This window comes from Rhagoletis zephyria, unplaced genomic scaffold, assembly GCF_001687245.7.
Source record: "Rhagoletis zephyria isolate East Lansing unplaced genomic scaffold, Rhagoletis_zephyria_1.1 Rzeph_scaffold_00737, whole genome shotgun sequence".
Taxonomy (NCBI): Eukaryota; Metazoa; Arthropoda; class Insecta; order Diptera; family Tephritidae; genus Rhagoletis; species Rhagoletis zephyria.
Window position 1 is genome coordinate 102,234 of NW_016157821.1, and position 21,180 is coordinate 123,413.

A 21,180-nucleotide genomic window follows, 5' to 3' on the forward strand; every position below is an offset into this window, starting at 1 on the left:
GATAAAGGCGAAAATGGAGACAATGAGAAATACATAAGAATTAGGTTAACAGAGCTGAAATTTTCCGATAGGAATCGAAATAAAATCAGCCATAAAGGTTACTGAAATTTATCGAATCATCGAAGTATATAATTATAAAAATTTATCCATGCTTATTAAGTTATCGCAACGTATCGAATTATTCAAACTGATCAATGTTTACTGAGTTGTCGAAATTTATAGACACAGAAACTTAGTTATCCAAATTTACGGATCGTTATCGAACTATAAAAACGTGTGGGATAAACGAAATTTGTCAAGTTAAAGAAATGTATCAAGTTATCAATATTTATTGAATTATCATTATTTATAGACTTAACGAAATATATCGAGGTGTCGTAATGCATGGAGTTCTTTCAACTTACAGAGTTATCGATAATTATTGATCTACTGAAATTGGTTGCTTCAACGAAGCAAAGTTTATGGAATTTTCAAAATAAATCGATTTATCGAAATTTCAAGGTTATATAAGCTTATCGATTTATCACTGCTTATCGCATTTAATCGTATTAACAGAGTGTAACGAGTTATCAAAATGTTTAGATAGTTTTCGAAAAATGTGGAGATGTCAAAAGTAAAAATTTATAAAGGTATCCAAAGTTTTTACATTTTTGAGTTATCTAAATTTATCGTGCCATCGAATTTCACAGTTATCGAAATTGGTCGAGTTAACGAATTTTGTTGAGTTATCGAATTTTAGTGTTCTTGAAATTCATCGAACTATCGATATGTATCAAATCATTGAAATTTATCGATAAACTTGAATGTATCAGGTCAATTCCAAGCCCTGCCGGAGTCCTCCAAAGACCTTCACAGATAAAAAAAAAATTTAGTTACGTTTTAGCAGAAGATTTTCCGGTTAGTTAATTTGTACCGTATAAGTTTTGCTGCGTGTTAAGTTAGAAATCCTCTCTCGAATTTCGACAGTAACTGGCACTCTAGTAATTATTATTTTAGTGTAACTAAATTTGACCTTACAAACAGGTGGCAACCCTCTTCGTAGTATTTGCAAGCTAAAACCTTATTAAACCTCTTTCGTCTGACTCTCATATGGTGATACCTGTCTATTTCAATTACCTAATTTCTTTAATTCCAATGCAATTTGATTTTTTAGCAGGTGACAACCCTCTACATGTAGTTCAGAAATAAACCCTTATCATACATATTTCGATTGATACCCATCTCTTAATAATTCATTTAACTTATTAAAAAATTCGAAATTTGGTTTTGAAACAGGTGGCAACTCTTTAAAAAAATAAACCTCTATTGTCTACAGGTCAAGCTTTTTAATCTGACACATCATTTTTAAAAATAGAACGAATTGTGCAGATCTGATGGCACTGACAGAAAATTAAAAAAATGATTTTATGCATTAGCATAAACGCATTACTTCAAAAAGTGCAAAACATGAGCCGATTTTTATTTCTTCTTTCGAAAGCTAAAAACCCGTACTATTTAATTAAATACTACTATCTATGTGGAAATAAAAAACGTCAAACCAACATTTTATTTCAAACATGTATTTTTGACATTTGTTTCTGCGAAGAGCTTACGCACGGCTGTGCTCATATTAATATTCTTCGTATAAAATCTGTCGTCTTTAGTGCCTTCCTGGGGCCTATTTCATAAAGCGACAGTGATAGTTTTGTAACGACAGGCATTTTCCATGTTGTCAGTGACAATTCGACAGTTTGCTGGGTGTTTTGTTTCATAAAAACAATTGTGACCTCTTAAATTCTATGAGCAATTTCATTGAAAAAGTGACAAATTGTCATTGTCGGGGTTTAAAATTGTCGTTTACAAAATTGTCGCTAGTCATATGAAATTTATATGTAAATCATGTGTAATAATTGAATTTGCATTATTTTAGTTTTAAGAAATATTCAAATTATTGAAATGTAATGAAATGCGCGCAATTACCATATAAATAAATTTACAAAACTCTCCTGTGAAAGCTTCCCACGGAGCTATTTGGCTTTGTCGCCATTGTCGCGACAATTTTGTCAGATTGACAGTTGTCAGCACAATTGTCGACAATATTCCATATTATTACTGTCGTTTTCCAAAAATTTTCACAGTTGCCTACAAACGTATGTATATGAAAAAGGAAAAATGTCGCCGCAATTCTGGCAGTGAAATTTTATAGAAAAATCGACACTTGTCGCACCTGTCACTTTTATGAAATAGGCCCCTGGCGGCATATAATTTATTTTGTATGGAAATTCGTATTTCATTCTTTTTAGTGGATAAATTACCTTTACAAAAATACCAAACACGTTCACATTGCTGACAACGAATTTTTCGATTTTTGCCCATTTAGGCGGCACTGTGCGCCCTTGCAAAGTATTGAAAGTAAAAAAAAACGTCGAACTTTCATAGTGAAGGCCACAGTTTATGTTTTATTTTACTTACGAGAAAACGGTTAAGCTGAAAATTTGGACAGTACTTACAACACGAAAATTAAATAGAAATTAACCAACATCAACATTAACTAAAACTTGTTTCTAACTTTAAAACATAGCAAAGCGTGATTTAACAAGGCTGCATAAAGATGATTTAATGTTGCTAAAATAGTATGTTCGCTAACAGCTTGCGCGAAAATTGCGTTTCGCAAAATAACCCAAAAACGAACTAAGTATCTTTAAGTAACTAGCTAATCCCCACTATGCACCAACCAGTTTACTCATAAGTATTTTATATGCGTACTAATGTAATTGTTTACTGGCATTAACGCTTCCACATTTACTTGTATCGCAATTTCAACTGAATGCGAAATTATTGTCGTTTTATTTCCACGCTTTTGTTTGTCACACGACCGCTACGCTTTAATGGCTGATCTTTAAACGCCACCTTGTATACAAATGTAAATGTGAATATACGTTGCTGCAATGATGATATGTATGTATGAATTCTCTGACGACCTGCGCTGATCTTCGTGGTGTGGTATATGTCAAATATATTCACCACTTCTACGATTTGTACAAACATCTCTTCCGATTTGACTCAACGTCCAACTATTCATCGTGCGCTAGATCTGTATCAAGAGACTGTAAAGCGCTTTACACGCTCCTCACTTTCGCCAGAAATGGACCACTACACATCGTCACGTAATTCAACCAAATCGACAACGACATCCCAGAAATCCGGGGATGGGGATCGCCGCACCTCTTGTAAGTTATCGCAAAAGCACGTGCAAATTTTTTTTGTAGGTGAGCATTGTTACTAGCGTGGCGTATGACGATTTGCCACGGCGATCATATCATGCGGCCACTCAATGCTCATCTACAAGTGGTTTTCTTATGTGTGTAAATTTTTAATTTGTTGTTTGTTAATTTTTTCTCTATATTTTTGTTTTTCATTTGTTGCATTTTCTGTGTTTTTTCCTTTTGATTTCTGCATTCGTGTTTCATTGTTTCCCCACGTTTTTTATGTGCTTTGTGTGAAAAGTCGATTTGTATTTTGAGGCCACAGGTCGACGCCGCAGTTCAGGTAAGCTGTTTATTAATTAACCGCCCAAAACCACCTAACACACAGATACCAGCTATCTGCCAGATTAACCAAGCTCGATTTAAAATTAATAACAAAATAATTTATAAGTTTTTTTTTTTTTAGTTTTTTTCCATCCACTCGCGCATTTTCTGCAGGCCCGCAGCCTATGAAAATCAGTGATTGCAACTTTCCATTGAGGTCACATTCGTTAGTCAATTGCGCGCATTGGTTTCGAAAAACAATTTATTTTAGCAATGTATGTATGATCTCTGTGCGCATAAAAAATACTTTCAGTTTTTTTTCTTCGCAGGTGTACATGTGTTTCGACATTGAGTTTGGCGAGTTTAATGCGTTGAACCCATATTTGTTTCGCAATTTTGCAATTATTTTCTGTAATATTCCAGTTTTTTGTCAGTTTCATTTAGCTGTGCACATATGCCAGTTGCTGCTGCACCATTGCGCTGTCAATGCCAACGAATTGCGGGTGTACGCGCCTTCGCAACGCATTTGCATCGCTGCAACAGATGTGTGCCACTTGTTGCTGCCTTAATTGGACAAAGCGCATGCGCTTATAAACTCGTATTACTTTGGTTGTTGTTGTTACAGCGCTGCGCTCAATTAATTCAGTTTACGATTCGCTATGGAATACAGTCTTATGTCTTAAGTATTCTCTGCACAGTCGCTTTATTCAATTCAAAACTTCGTATTTTGATGGCGCCTTCACACAGCGTCGCATGCTTGCTTACTTACATACGTATTAGGCCTGAAACGTTGACAAAAGTACAACAAAATTTATAAAAATGGGATTTATGTTGTGTGTATTTTCCATTTTGCTAGCCTTCACGAAATGCTTCGAAAATAAAGGGTGTACGCTACTTTGACTTCAATGAAAAGTACCTACTTCATTAAAAAATTTCACAACTTTTGAGGCAACAGGGTGTTCATGTTTTTCAGTTCTGATGCAACATCGCATTAAAACTTTACGACTGCGTCGAATAAAATTTACCGTTACATTTGCGCCAATTTTTCTTTACTTACTTAAAATCTTAAAAAACCTTAAGTTTTGAAACATTTTTTACTATGATGGCTTTTCAAAACCGTAAGCTTAACAAGAAAAAAATTGCAAACTCGAAGCTATTTGTTTCGTAAAAGGTCCACAAATAAGTAAATTGTTAGTCCCCTTTCAGACACGTCAAGTCTTGCTTTCAAGTCTGCTCGTTCGAAGGCGAAGGAGGTGAGAAGAGAGGGGAAGAGTACAGATACCTCCGTACCGTCAATTCGTTTCAAGTTTTCTTGTCTCTTTTGATCTTTTCGTTGCTTCCCATTTAAAGAACCAAGGACCTGAATTCAATTAAAGTTGACGCGTGTGGAAGCAAATAGAAAACACAAAAGAGAATGCGAAAAAATTGCTTTCAAGACTTGACGTGTCTGAAAGGGGACTTAGAACTATTTAATTTTTAACACGTTTATATCAACTCGCCTTCTTGTTTATTAAGATTTTAGTATTATTTGTATTGTCCGTTTACCGATTCCATTTTCGGATACTTTGTCGGCGACCGAAACGTATGCACAGAAAAGTACCGAAAATTACTTGCTTTTCAAACTTAAGAGCGTGTCAAACGTGGCAATATTTCCAACTTTTCCACGCGATTCGCTGTCAAATTGAGAAAGAGAAATTGTATTTCGACGTGCGAATAGCCAAAAATACCTTTCCGATCAGTTCCTGAAATAAGAGATGCAAGGTGCGACTGCAACTGAAAGAAATCAAATCGATTTCGGAAATATATTTAAACTTGCTCGTGCTGCACTTGCAATTTTTATTTTTTCTACAAGTGCTGCCAAAATAATCGAGTGTTGTCGCGTGACACTGATCGCGAGTTTGTAAGAAATAATAACGGGCAATTTAAATAAAATATCAAAAATTCTTTAAATTAATTATTTTGCGGAATTTAATTGTTTAGTTATTATATATATCCTTCCACTGCGGGAAAAGCCAAAAAATGCTTTTAGAAATTTTCCCTGGAATTCGCCTTTCGGAAACAAAAAACCTCTTTTCAAAGACACTTTACATTCAAGTTGTGACTGCTCAGCAACTACTTTCTGAAATTTCTCAATTTGACTTTTTGAAATATATTGCATTGTACGCTCTACAGTCCGGAAGAAAATAACGAATATTTTAATTGCGCCTTACGGCATTCGAACCCGGCACCTTTTGAAAGCTAAAAAATATGTAGTAACACTACGAAAGACTTCGTGTATATGCTTTCAAATGTTCAGGTTGAACAAATAAGATAAAACTATTTCAAACGTTTTTCGGATACAAAAATGAATGAAAATTGACGTTGTCTTCTGTACGCTTCCGGGTACGAAAACCCCCATGTTTTTTGAACGGTTTTCAGAAAATTGGAACGTACGGAAACGTTTCCGGATACGAAAAATGTTCGAAACCGCTCTGTCGGCAAAATTTACGTTTCTCTGCTGGCTGGTGATACACATATGTATGTACAGGGTGGAGACCAATAACTGTTAACCAGGTTTTTTAAAAAATGAAAGGAGCCTTTATAGATTTTAGGATTTTATTGTTAATTTTTCACAGATTTTACTTTAATTTTATTAATTAGTTTTTAAATTTTAACCTTTATTTGGGTTTACCAGCGGTAAACACTTTTACTCCCCCTTTTGTCCAACATAAGGCCTCATACGCAGAAATCAAAAAAAAAAAAAAAAAAAATAATTGAAAAATGCAGTCTTTCATTGCACTCAATAACTGGTTTGAGACTGCTCAGCAGAATGGGAAGATAGTCTAAACTCTTCATTTAATTTGAGCAGAATTGCAACTCAAGAGTACAATCGGATGTTATTGCATCCTACACAATCACATTTCCGCGACCGAAGTTCCGCCGGTAAAAAATGCATCGTTCTTGCTGTAAATCGTTTTATTATCCATTCAATACATTTGTACCAGCCAGATTGAATTTCTTTTCGTCTGAAAAGATAACCTAAGTCAACTTCTTAATAGTGAATTTTAAGGTAAAATAACCATTTTAAAACCTTCGTGAATTCTGTCAATTGCCATGCTTTTGCTAGCGAAATCCTTTCGAGCAGCTTTAAAATGTAGCAAAAGACGCGGAGCCGTGATCATTTCACCATACTCGAGGTGTTAGTAACGTTTTAAGGCCCTCCAAATAGTTTGACGCCAACGGGATCTGAAGATTTTGCTGTTAACTGCTGGCAAATTGTGAAGGAAACCAACAATATTCGTACCCTCTTGCTTGACCTAAATCCAATGGAAAATGTGTGAAGAATATTGGCAAAGAAAGTTTATGCTGATAATCGCCAATTTGGAAACGTTATATTGCTTAAATTGGCGGTTTTGCAAGAGTGACATAAACTGGATGCCGCTTTACCGAAGACATTATGTCTAAGTATAAGGAAGCCCATTTTTCAGTTAATTAAAGTCAATGGAGCACAAATAGAGTATTAGAAGGACATATTTGCATGTTTTACTCATTTTATTGGGATTTCTTTTTTTGGATCTATAGTTTTGCAACAAGTAATTTTAAATTTTTTGAGTTCTTTTAAATTAGGTTATGATTATAAAAAAAAAATAACCACTCTATTATAATAGAGCTCTTACCATGCAAAAGTCATTGAAGAAAGTTTTGACCTAACTTGATTGTGACGGCTGTTTCAAAGACTTTTGTACTGGATTTATAATTATGCAACGGAGTGTATATAAAATTTTTCGATAGGAAACGTAGTTTAATTGTGGTTAGTTGCAAAAATATATCTACATATCATTTACTAGCAGACCTTGCGAACTTCGTTCCGCACAAAATACATTTTTGTTTATTAAAACTTTTTGGTCCAACATTTTCACCAACAATTCACGTCTACGATTTTCATTGGCACATTCATCTGCTAAGATTATGGTTTGGTGGTCATTTGCCGCTTTAAATAACCTAACGAAAGTGTTATGTGCGTGAAGAAGTTCTTGAAATTCTCTAATTATGCAGCATTTCATAGCACGGTTAATCGCAAAACGAAATAAATTTGAAGAAGCTTTTCCTCTTCACTCCCTGGCGGCAACAATGATCCGGTTCTATAGTGAATATCTCCTAGAAGCTTTATAGTATAGCGGGTGGCAATTTCAAAATGGGTGCGTATCATTGATCAACAGAAATCCTATATATGTACCTACACATACATATTTCAGATGAAATACCTTAAAAGCCAGTTTCACGAAGGCAATTTGAGTGAAATATTATTTTTTTTCTGTTAGGTTTCATATTAAATTCAAGTAAAAAATAAATTTTCGTTAAATTGCTTTCATGAAACTGGCTTTTGAGGTATTTCGAAAGGTGGTGATTTGAGATTTACCACTGCACAACACAACCCTGCAGCCGGATTCCAGCATACGCTATCGCTAATTTTGATCGCTAAAAATCTCCAAAAGAATAGCAGGCGCGCCTAACATCTAGTTAAATGCTCCTCATATTTCCAGCTTTGGTTGATTACACATTGCATCTGTTAATTTTATGTTGCGTGCTTTTAGGCCCCACTGATTTTCATTTAGAGAATTTCGGCGATGGAAATTTAGCGTGGCGATTATCAGAATTTCACTGCTGGGGTCTCCGAATGAAGCTTAAACGCATACTAATGTTGGCAAATCGCATCCATTAGGCTAATCGTAACACACGAGAGTTCGATATTCACAATGGTTCAACAGGTCGATTAAGTCTGACATTGACGGCAACTTTTATTTTTTGTCGATTTTTAGTTATAACTCGACCTCAGCATCACCTGGCAGCTCTTTTGGAATTGGACTGCCTTTACCGTTTCCAATACATGTTTTGAATATTCGCCAAATCGGATCATAAAAAAGATTTAGTAATAACTCCACTCCAGCGCCAAATGGCGGGTTAAATTGTGAAGCTAAACTATCCAGAGCCCCACTCAAACATACACAGAAAACTTTGTTAAAATCCCTCCAGCCATTTAGGATTTCTCTCACAAACATACCTACAGAAGAATTATATACACATTCAAAGATAAGTAAAAGTCAGTACGTTTGTAGTTTGCCATGCCCTCTGCTCAGAGAGCCCATTTTTATCCATGAGTTTGGGATTGATTTCATATATCTCCATATGAAGTTCCAGTACTATACCATGAACACTTCCAGAGATATGCAGTATGAAAATTCGTATTGTATGGGAGGGCCCACGCCCTTTTACAATAGCTCCAATTTTTCTCANGTTTGCCATGCCCTCTGCTCAGAGAGCCCATTTTTATCCATGAGTTTGGGATTGATTTCATATATCTCCATATGAAGTTCCAGTACTATACCATGAACACTTCCAGAGATATGCAGTATGAAAATTCGTATTGTATGGGAGGGCCCACGCCCTTTTACAATAGCTCCAATTTTTCTCAAGAGTATGCGATTGATTTCATATACATAGTATCTCATTACCAAGTCACAGTACTCTACCATGAATATTTCCAGAGGTATACAGTATGAAAAATTCGGTTTTTATATGAGGTGCCACGTCCCTTTTCCAATAACTCCAATTTTTCTCCATGAGTTTGTGACGGATTTAATATATTTCCGTACCAAGTTCAAAAATTTTACCATGAACGCTTCCAGAAATATGCAGTATGAAATATTCGGGTTATATGGGAGGTACCACGCCCTCTTTTCAATAGTTCCAATTTTTCTGGAAGCGTATGCGATTGATTTTATATATCTCCACACCAAGTTACAGTACTTTACCATAAACATTTCCAGAGATATTCAGTATGAAAAATTCGGTTTTTATGGAAGGTGCCACGCCCCCTTTTCCAATAGCTCAAATTTTCCTCCAAGAGTATGCTATGGATTTCAAAACTTTACCATAAACACTTCCAGAGATATGCAGTATGGAAATTTGGGTTTGTATGGGTATTGCCACGCCCCTTTTTCTAATAGCTCAAATTTTCCTCCAAGAGTATGCAATGGATTTCATATATCTCCATACCAAGTTCCATCACAATGTCATGAACGTTTCCAGAGGTATGCAGTATGAAAAATTAGGTTTGTATGGGAGGTGCCACGTCCCCTTTTCCAATAGTTCCAATTTTTCTCCAAGAGTATGCAATCGATTTCATATACATACGTCAACACCAAGTCCCAGTGCTCTTCCATGAACACTTCCAGAGATATGCAGTATGAAATATTCGGTTTGTATGGGAGGGACCACGCCCCCTTTTCCGATAGCTCCAATTTTTCTCCAAGAGTATGCGATGGATTTCATATATCTCCATAACAAGTTCCAGAACTCTACCATGATTATTTCCAGAGATATGGAGTATGGAAACTTCTGTTTGTATGGGAGGTTCCACGCCCCTTTTATATATCGAGATTTTTTTTAGCCTATAACCATCCTTTAAACGTCTGCAGAAAGAGTCCGATATTTCGAAAAAATCGGTTCAGCTGTTCTCGAGCTTTGCGATATACATAAAATCTATGTCATAGATGGATAAGAGTTGCACTTAGTACGTACAAAGAAACATAGCAGTAGGGTTTTTATGCGTAATTATATACATACATACCAACAAAAATATTCATATACAAATGTAAGTGCTAACAGCAATGTTAATTGCTCCTTGTACATACATACTACATATGTAATTGCCTACATTATTTAACATCATAAGAATCAACATTAACGTTAACATTAGCACGTGTATATATGTATACATAACCCTTGGTTCGCGTTGTATTCCGTACAAATTAACAGAGGAGGGCGCTCTTATTTAGATTCTCTTAAATTCTATAGGATTTTTAAAGTCCTGCAGTTGCCGTTTTTAAGAAGTATTTAAACTATTTTTTGTTTGCCTAAGACAATGAGAAGCCCATCCAGAACCTATAACCAAAATTTCAAAAAAATCGGTACAGCCGATCTCAAGCTTTGCGAACAGAAAAAAACGGCTTTCAAAATATATATTAGTATAGATAAAAAGAATTCATACAGAAAATGTTAAAAAACTGCGATTTTTGTAAAAGTATTATTGAATTTCAGTGCATTTAGAGTTTCTGAGGCGTTGTTTACTTTTACTTGAGAATTGTCAAAATCGGTAAACCCAAAGTAAGGGTTTGCATAATGCGCCACTTTTGTTCACTAAATGGTTTACGTATCCTTTCGTTTCATTTTTTGTGTCAATTTAGCGTTCCTACAGTGTATTTTAAATTCATTCCGATTGACCCTCCACCAGTTATATTTATTACTTTGAGGTACAATAATAATTCCTTTTTGAGAATCGCATCAACGATGCTAATGAGCGCAGTATATTGCATGCCAAATCCCACTCCTCAATAGATTTCAAATTCGCCTTGAATTGATTCTTGTTCTATTTCTTAACTTGGATGTCAACTTTTTCACATTCTGTTTTATCTTTGTTTCGCTGCGTGCTATTTTTGACAATTATCACAAAAGCAAAATAAATGTGGTTGTTCTCGAGCAGTAGGTGGTGCCCAGGTAAACCTTTTATCAGTGCACTTGCACAACATTCGTATGTTAAAATTAAGCGAAAACAATTATTCGCAACAACCCTGATTTGTATATTAATAAATATTTTAGAGCAGTTGTGATGAAATTCTAAATGCACCTACATATGTTGATGCACGCATATATGTTCATACGCATTCATACATTTGTGAATGGCAAGCGATACAACGTTAAACATTCACCTATATATAAAATAATTTTATATATGTATGTAATTAGTTGTGGGCGCTAATTGTTGGAAAACGCAGTATGTAATTGAAATACAATATACTCATATACCTTCATTTTGTATAGTAAATCGTTTACGAGTGAGCGCTGTATTGATACACTTGCGCACCCTTACTAGGTGCAAGCACATTTCTAAATACAAATGTGCATTAGAGTGGTTAAATTTTTTATTTATATATTTTTTTTTAATTCATAAACGCCATTTCGAATTTTTAAAATTAACTTCAGATTCGTAATCAGCGATCTCAGAAACACCCTGGTAACGAGTTTTACCCATGACAATGCTTATAACGTTCAGTATCGACTTTTTAATTTTAGTAATTTTTTTAAGAAATTGATCGCCATATTGGATCCGTCAATTTGCATTAAAAACTGACATCATACGCGTTTTAACCCATGAATTTTAGCAGTCTCTTTTCGAAAGCATATTCTCGGGCACTAGGCCCATTCTAACTGTCCAAGACAGGTATGTAATTAAGGGAATATTCATCAGTAATACCTGAGTAATTACCTGTGAAAACAACATTTTTGGCTGCACTTTAGTCACGAAAGTAAAAAAAAAAATGAGAAAATCACCGTTTTTATAAAAAATTTACCAGCGCGACCTCCGAGAAAACTTTTTTTTCAAAATAAAAAAATGCGTGTTTTTTTTATCACAAATAACAATATTTTGATGTAGCGTTTATGAATTTCCAAAAATAGTGTTTTTTGAACCACTCTAATATGCATGCATCTAATAATGCTAATGTATCTGTTTCTGGTAAGTCCGATTTATTACACCCTCACGATTGAGCCATTTTGAACTGCAATTTTGTATATGGGGCGTTCCATACCAAAATGGACGGGGTTCACATTTCATGTGTTTGATTTTTTTTTAATTTTTGGGGTTGATGGATAAACATAAGTAATAAATAAATATGAAATTTGAGCTTGATTAATACATTTTTAAAAACTTTACAGCACAAAAACAAAAACAAATCAATTTAATAGCGAGGGCGAGGAAAAAATTTGAAAAAAAATTACACATACACACATCAAAATTCTCTATAAAACAAAAATATCTAAAAAAAAATTTCAAATTTTTTGATAAAAAAAATTAGTTTTTGAAAATACGTCATTTCAAAAAAAAAAAATTTAAAAAAAAATCACAATGGTAGCTCTGAGTATTGTGCAATATTTAAGTATAGTATTATGGGGTGCACTCTACAATAATTTCGACTATGAATTTTTTTCTAACCGAAGTTGAGTAAAATTAGTACATTACAAATTTAAGCTACTGCAAAATTGCGTTGGTTTTTAATATTTTTTATGCTGACGGCTTTGTGTACTTTTTTCTTATGGAAGAAAATGCGTAAAACCGTTTTCAAAGAAAATTAAAAAAAAAAATTAAAGCCAGTTTTGCAATCGCTTAAACTTGAACTTTTATTATACTAAAATTTAATAAGCTACAAAACTGCATGCTCAAAAAAATTCTAAAAAAATTTTAAATTTGTAATGTACTCATTTTACTCAGCTTCGGTTAAAAAAAAATCATAACTCAAATTATTGTAGAGTGCACCCCATAATACTATACTTATATATTGCGCAATACTCAGAGCTACCATTGTGATTTTTTTAAATTTTTTTTCGAGATGGCATATTTTCAAAAACTATTTTGTTTTATCAAGAAATTTGTATCTATGTGAAAAATTTTTCAAGAGAAAAAAGTTTAAAAATAGTTCTTTTCATAGAGAACTTTGATGTATGCATGTGTGATTTTTTCCAAATTTTTTCCTCGCCCCGTTCTCGAGATATTTTGTAAACTATTAAATCGGTTTGTTTTGTTTTGTGCTGTAAAGTTTTTAAAAATGTATTAATCAAGCTCAAATTTCATATTTATTTATTATTTATGTTTATCCATTAACCCTAAAAATTTTAAACGAATCAAACACATCAAGTGTGAACCCCGTCCATTTTGGTATGGAACGCCCCATATACACTCTTCAAGTACGAACGGATATAAGTATGTACATACATACGTACAACTGACAAATCTAAACCCACCAAACAATTTGTTTCGATTTCTTACCGAAATCGTTACGTCGCGTCTAAAGATTTTTCCGAAATCGGAACCGATTTCTTTACGAAATCGTCAATAATTTCATATGAGAAAGTTGACACGACTTCGTAAAGAAATAACTTAACGATTTCGTAAGGTAGGATCGTTACGAAACTGTCACGAATTCGTTAAGCCAGAGCGAAAGACTTTCGACTTTGTTCAGAAAAGTCTGATATCCGAAAAATTCGGTGAAAAATCGTGACGAATTCGTTAAGTTATATCGAAAGACTTTCGACTTTGTTCAGAAAAGTCTGATTTCCGACAAATTCGGATACCTTCCCTGCAAACCAAAGTTCCCGAAATCTTTATGAAATCTTTAGGAGTATCTCATTTCGGTAACGAGTTTCTTACGAATCCTCAAAGGAAATTATATGAAGTGGTTGGCACGAACTCGTAAAGAAATTTCTGTACGAAAAATAAAGAAAATTCGGAAAAAACTCTGCAAGAAGTTCTTCACATAGCAGCATTATTTTCATTTCATTACCGATTTTCTTCCGAAATTTTGTAGAAGAATCGGATGGAATCTACGTATTCTTTAAAATTTCCCTACAATTTAGAATACTCTGAAAAAATGGTTTGCAGGGTTGGTTATTGGGAAAACATACATATGTATAGGGTCACACGACTAATAAGCTTGCAGTTTTTTGTTATTTTTGTGTCGATTATAGTTTGTTCCAACTTTTTACTTTCAATCCGCAAACGAATACCTTCAGTGCATTTTATTCCGCCAATTGGCATTCGCTGCGCTGCGCTCAGTGTGTTTTTTCAACCTTGGAATAAAACTACAAGTGATCGCCCGGTTTGTTGTCTCAGAAGTGATTTTGTTTGAGAAAATGACAGGAAAGTGTTAAAAATAAATATAATTTTGTATGTGCACATGCATGTTATACACGTACTGTACTTAAACAATCACACGTATGTATGTGTTCACAAATTATTTTACGGTTCGTTGCATTTCGTGTTTTGTACATATTATGTACTTTGCCTCCAGTCAGCGACTGTGCCTCTCGTCTAACTAGGAATGTTAATCCCGGGATTCCGGCCTTTTTTAGGTCCCAAAAATCCCGGGATTCTTGAAAATTAATCCCGGCATTTTCAGGATTTGTAATTTGCACTGATGTCAATAATAGAAACTCCTATTCTTGACTAGTATTGGCTATATTTCTTTTTTATACCCGAGCGCTCTTGTGTAAAAGGGTATTATAACTTTGTTCGCATAACGGTTGTTTGTAACAGCTAAAAAGATTTGAGATAGATATAGACATAAATGCTCAGAACTAAAAGAGATATCGATTAAGACATGTCTGTCCGTCCGTCCGTCTGTCCATGTACACTAGGGATTCTAATTTTTGAGCGTTTTCCGATCCCGGGACTTTCGGGATGTCGTTATCACAATCCCGAGATCCCGGGATTAGTCCCGTGATTTAGATATTCAATACTTTTCAACGTCTTAACCCTTTCGACCCGGCTTTCGAATAGCAATGCTAAAATAAAATTTTTGATTGGAATCGGTTATTTAAGTAATATATAAATTATCGCTGAATTAAAATCTGAGAAACAGTGAAAGGTTAGCTCGGGGGGTGGTGGTACACCATTGTACCATCCGGGATGTTATGTGGTACAAATGAGTACCAATCGCCCAGTAAAACAAACTATACCAGTTAGAAATAACAGGCACTGTGATATAAATATAACAAATAGTACTTCATATTTTATTAATTTTTGTAAATATAATTGAAGAAGGGGTCAGTTATAATTAAAAATGTGTTTCACATAAAATTTACCTGTGATATGGAGCAAAGCACATTTTGCAAAGCGGGACTGGCACTCCTTACAGATTGTCTCAGTGCGTGTCGGGTTTGTTTTTTTTGCGCTGCAGCTGGTGCAACGACGTCGGGTACTTCCTTCAACTGGAATATGTATTGCCTGGCGATTGATGGTTTGTGGCGCGCGGCCTGGTTTCATTGATCGACGAACGGCTGTGGTTTGTAAGCCTTCCAGAATCAATGTCTCAATTGCTTCCTTCAATGACTGCATACCAAGGGACTTATAATCCTTTAGAGAGGGAAGTCGATTGTGCATATAACAAACGTACATCCAGCAATTGTTTTTATTTCACCAGCATTGGATTCACTTATTTTTATTTTCTTGGCTTTAGGTTCGCTGTCGTAAATTTTAATACGCTCATTTGTATATTGTGCTATATACATATATAAAGTGATCGTGGAAATAGTCAATAATAGACCAGGTTATGAGGATTCTAAAAAGTTGTTTAGGTACGAAATCCTCGACAGCAGAGCTCGAAATTGCATTGATATTAGACGCGACAGGTTTGGAAATAAAGTCATTGCTAGCTGGTTCATTACAGACAAGTGCTCCCTCGGCAGCCTTATTCACCTCATTCACTGTGTCATGTGCTAAATCTTTGTTATCGCTTGAACTAGAGACACCAGCTGGTACAAATTATTTAGAGCTTCTATCGTCTGCTGAATCTTCGTTATCGCTGGAGTAAGAGACTCCACTTCGTACAAATTCTTCAGAGCTTCCTCCAGAAAAGATGTTTAAACTTTAAGTGGTACACATATGTACCATCCGGGTCGAAAGGGTTAAATCTAAAAAATTGATTCTATATTGTTTGAGAAGCTCTCCTAACATAAAATAAACAATAAATAAATGGGTTTGAAACCTATTTTTTTATTTTAAGTGGAGTTTTTATTATTTCTGTCTGACGTCTGGATTTATTTTAAAGGACTTTGTAATTTCAAAGATATGATTAATTCCAAAAACTATTTAAAAAATTCAATGCAATGTAGAATAAAAATATGGGTCAATGCAAGAGGAAATTTCTTTAGAATTTAAAAAAATTAAAATTTTTTGGATTCACAAGGACGAATAGATAATTTTTTAAGCTGATAAAGTTAGAAGGATGAAATTCCAGGACGTTATCGAGTTTATATAAGTCCTTAACATATAATTTTTCAAAAACAAATATTGCGAAATTTCAAGGATAAAATTTTAAAAGGACTTTTTCAATACTTACCTGTCCTTCTGCACCAAAAACTTGATTCTGTTTCTACAGGATTTCCTTTTTAATTTTATACCCATACTTCTTCTCTAAGCACATTTCTCTGAATTTTTTAAATCATTTTTGAATTACCGATGTCAGATTGAAAAACTAACAACGCAATTTTCCTATATTTGGCCTATGGTTTCGCGAATATATTGATATTTGTGTTTAAAATTTACTATCGCATTATATGTATAATGCATATTTTAAATATATTTTAAGTTGAGATAAGGCGTTTTTGAACCAAATTCTGAGATAGGACGTTCTTAAAAATTTTCTGAGATAGATCGTTTTTCAATCAAATTCTGAAATAGGGCGTCCTTCAACCAAATTCTGAAATATGGCGTCCTTCAACCAAATTCTGAAATAGGCCGGTCTTAAAAAGTTTTCTGAGATAGGGCATTTTCGAACTGGCTGCCGAGATAGGTCGATCTTCCACTCGGCAGTCGATATGTAATTGAAGTATGAAACAAATAACGTTCCTCGTTAATTAGGCCCGCTCCACAGTGCTTCCCTTCCATATAAAATGTGGGCAAAAATAAATTTATGGTCGGATTTAAATGCAGTTTGGAGTTGAAAATTTGGGTTCTTGTGGCATTTACATACATAGGTATGTACATATAGTTTGTTCTATTTTCAAAAGTGAGATGTCCAATGACAGGGCTTGGCCTGTAGATGTGAAATAGTTTTATTTTTTTGAAACGGGTTGCCACCTGTTACAAATTTTATTAAAATTATTTGATAAGTTAAATTAATTAGATATTACAATATAGGTATCAATTGAAATAGTTTTCAAACTGCTTTACTTCTAAACGACAAGTAGAAGGGTTGCCACATGTTTAAAAAATCAAATTGACGTAAATTAAGGGAATAAGGTAAATGATATGTGTAAATGTGTATGTATGGATATCAGTTAAAAGAAAAATTTGACATATTTAGCAAGAAATAAGTGAAGGGTAAAAACATTCCCGAGTTAATTTAAGAGTCCCGTAATTTGAAAGCAATGTAATTAGGACAAATCACTGAAATCTGGAATTTTTTTTTTACTTTTATTTAAACATATTTTGATTAAAATAAAAATACCGATAAAAATAAAATATTTCACACAAACAACAAAACATATAATAGATAATCCCATGAGGCTATTGCCTGAAAATTTTAAATTTTTAATTTAAATTAATCATAGTCAACTTATGTATAGTAGACTGCATCACTTACTGACTTATGAGGTATCATTAGTAAGGTATTTTCTCACGCTTTTAATTTCTTTGCGAATAAGCTCATTCAAAATATGAAAGAGGAAGGTCAAATAAACGAGTGTCATTCCATGTTGATTTAAGTAGTAATGGTATTTGATAAGGAAAAAATTGGGTCGTGAATGAGTTTTTTTGCAAATAAATAAAAAGGGTGAGAAAATACCTTTCCACTTATACATCACAAGTCTATATCGGTAAAGTTTTGCAGCAGTTATTCAAGTTTTTCTTACAAAAATCTCTGAAAAAGGTTAAAAAATAGCATCAAAAATCTTATTATTTTTATATAGATTTTTATGTAGATTTTTTAAGCTTAAACTGTTTTGCCATTTGAGGGGATTTTTTCTAAAAAATCCTTTAAGAAACTATTTTTATTCATAAAAAAACATTATTTTTAGAGGTATTTTCAAACCGGTCCAGCTCACGTAAATCTTAATATTTCTCCGAAATATTTTGGTACAAGTCTTAAAATATACTAGGTTTAGTAATCCCGCCGGAAAAAACGAAAGTTTTTTACCTTTTACATTTTTACGCGCCAAATAAATATAGGTTTGCCACTCGCAAAAACATCGATGTTGAGAAAAAAAATTGATGTTAGTAGCTTATATAAAAACATCGATGCATCGATGTTTCTCCAGCTCTAGTGTGAATACCCAAATATTTTTCGTTATCCCAATCACGAAAATTAATTCGTTGAAATTTTTCAATAGAACAATTGTACCAATATTTTGACCACAAAAAAAATTTCCCATTTTTTTATTTTGTACCAATAGAGCAATATAAAAATGAAGAAATCTGTACAAATGTACCAATCAAGTGTCTCTGTCTTAGAAATTCATACAATTAATAAAAAAGTCAACAAATTTTCGTAAAAATTAGGAGTTTTTTAATTAGATTATGGGTGTGTAGTTTTGTAGCCCATTGAATTCTAGTAGAATAAAGTACAAGTTTCAAATGGCTAAAAATTAGGATTGATTTTTTAGAATTTTTAAATAGCTCGATATTTGTACGAAAGTTTTTTGATTTTTTCTTAATACTGCACAAATTTGGAACCTTGATTTACACGGGTTTTATTAAAGAATTAACTATATTTTTATAAAAAAAAAAATAACCGAAATTTAATAGCAACGAAAATAATACTTTAAAACCTGGAAAAAAGTGGTTCGGCTATAATTTTTTCACCACTGTATGTATTTTTATAAGCTTTTATTTAACATGTTTAATCAAAGGAATAAAATAAAGTAGTGAAACAAAAGATTTTTTAGCAAGAAAATTTTGTCAAAACTGCACTAAAATTAATAAAATAAAATAAGTTAAGGTCTCGTTAAAGTTACTAAAAGCCATTTAGTGAAAGGAGTTATTCAAACTCGAATGAAAATTACTAACAATTTGTACTAATTTACTTCGTTTTTAAAAAAGCTTGTCGGCGAATGCATAATTGGTTACGTATGTATGTATATATATGTATGTATGCAGATATTTAAATGCCCGTTTGCTATTCACGCGACAAGCTTTTTTAAAAACGAAGTAAATTAGTACAAATTGTTAGTAATTTTCATTAGAGTTTGAATAACTCCTTTCACTAAATGGCTTTTAGTAACTTTAACGAGACCTTAACTTATTTTATTTTATTAATTTTAGTGCAGTTTTGACAAAATTTTCTTGCTAAAAATTCTTTTGTTTCACTACTTTATTTTATTCCTTTGATTAAACATGTTAAATAAAAGCTTATTTTTAAAAAAATATTTTTTTTGCATTACTTTTTTAATATCTTCAATTGGACATGCACATTCTAAATAAAGGAAGTACATAACAAAACTAAAAAAATGCCTTTTTTACCTTTTTCAAAGCTCATTTTGCCTTTTTTCAAGTTTTTAGTGCTTTAAAATCCTACATTTCGGTGGGGGTCAGAACACCTTGTATACATTCCATTAAAATTTACCATTTTTTGAAATTTTTATAAAAAAGAAGTGAGAAAGTCTTAAGTTCGGGCGGAGCCGAACATTAAATACCAGGCGCAAGTATTAAATATATGTTTTTCACCTTTCCGAAAACTATCGCTATATGGTAAACATCTTCGACAGAACGTTCAGTTAGAAATAATGAGATAAAGTTATATAGTCATAGGTTAGTATCAATTTTGAGTAAATTAGCGTCCTTAAATTTCGAAATATCGAAATGCATTTCTGAAATTAACCGTTGTATGAAATGTGACTGTAATTTTAGTCCGATTTCAATAATTTTCAACTCTTTGCTTTTATGCGGCAAGAACAATAACCAATACCGAGTTTGGTACTAATTGGTATAACGGTTACCGAGATACATATATGTTATAATAAGTGGGCGGGGCCACGCCCATTTTCCAAAATTTTATCATAAAGGTATTTCTTGGTAAAAAGTTATTGCAAGCACCAATTTTGAATAAATTAGCTTAGTTGTAGGTACTCAAACTTCACCAAAATCATTTTTCGCTGTTCAATAAAGAAGTGGCCATCACATCAAGGTGCAGGGGTGGTATTTTCAGGGATTGCAGTCGAAAATTCCAGTTTAATTTAAACCAAAGTGAAAGTTTCTATCACCTTTTGTTTCTTTCTTTACAGCTTCTTAAACATTGCCAAAAACGCTAGTGAAAACTTTACACCTCCGGATTCTAATCAGCACAAAAAAGCTTTAACATTTTAACACCAAAAATAGCTTTAACATTGATGCACTAAAGTTAGTGTTGCCCTTTGTAATAGTTACAAAGAACTTAGAAATCGTTTTTTTTTTTTTTGATATATTAGTCCGATTTTCTTGAAATGTACAAAAATGTGATCACTGAATCCGAATTGCTTCGAATGTATGTGCTACGTTCTGGGTACTCGAATTCAGTGATAGCCCGAGATATGATAGTCGTTGCCCATCTTAACGTCATCTTCCACTGAAATCTTGCCAATTATACCTGAATTAGTCAAATATTGATCCAAATTGTAGATATTTTAGCAAGGTACGATTTTACATTTCGCAATTTCTAAACTACTAATAAAAACGGATGAATATTTCCCAGCCATAACAATTTACCCATGGAACAATTGATATTATAGTGATATCAGTGGGAAAATATGGCCGAATTTTGATTGCATTGGGGGCTATACTTTTGTGTAGTTTCTTTAAGATGGCTTATTCCAAAAAAAAATCAGTTCGTGTAGTCCCAAGAAAGAAAGAAATGGGCGATACACATACACATGTGCATATCTTCTAATATACAAAATACAGTGGTGGAAGAAATAATATAAACTTTTTACTTTGACCAGTTTTGGCTATATTACTTTGTTTATTCGATGTTTAATGTTTTTGTATAAAAGTCTATATAAATCCATATTTCAAAGTTTGTACAAAAATTATAAAAATTCAACAAATTTTAACAAAATCCCCCAAAAATTTCAAACTTTTTAATCAGATTTTTTTGAAAAATTTTGG

General features: G+C 33.3%; 2 protein-coding genes across 3 annotated transcripts in view; one reads left to right on the plus strand and one right to left on the minus strand.

Moving 5' to 3' along the window:
- Nucleotides 1–15,694, minus strand: part of LOC108361338 (uncharacterized) — a 64,365-nt gene extending 48,671 nt beyond the window's left edge. Inside the window, exon 1 of the mRNA XM_017613934.1 lies at nucleotides 15,186–15,694. Within this exon, the coding sequence (XP_017469423.1) occupies nucleotides 15,186–15,498 (313 nt within the window). The 5' untranslated portion in view covers nucleotides 15,499–15,694. The remainder of the gene's footprint in view (nucleotides 1–15,185) is intronic.
- The window catches only part of LOC108361336 (restin homolog), a 135,340-nt gene that overhangs the window by 85,797 nt on the left and 28,363 nt on the right, over nucleotides 1–21,180 (plus strand). For both annotated transcript variants that reach the window (XM_017613933.1, XM_017613932.1), the window contains exons 3-4: nucleotides 3,072–3,209; nucleotides 3,487–3,528. In XM_017613933.1, coding sequence (XP_017469422.1) covers nucleotides 3,072–3,209; nucleotides 3,487–3,528 — 180 coding nt within the window. The remainder of the gene's footprint in view (nucleotides 1–3,071; nucleotides 3,210–3,486; nucleotides 3,529–21,180) is intronic.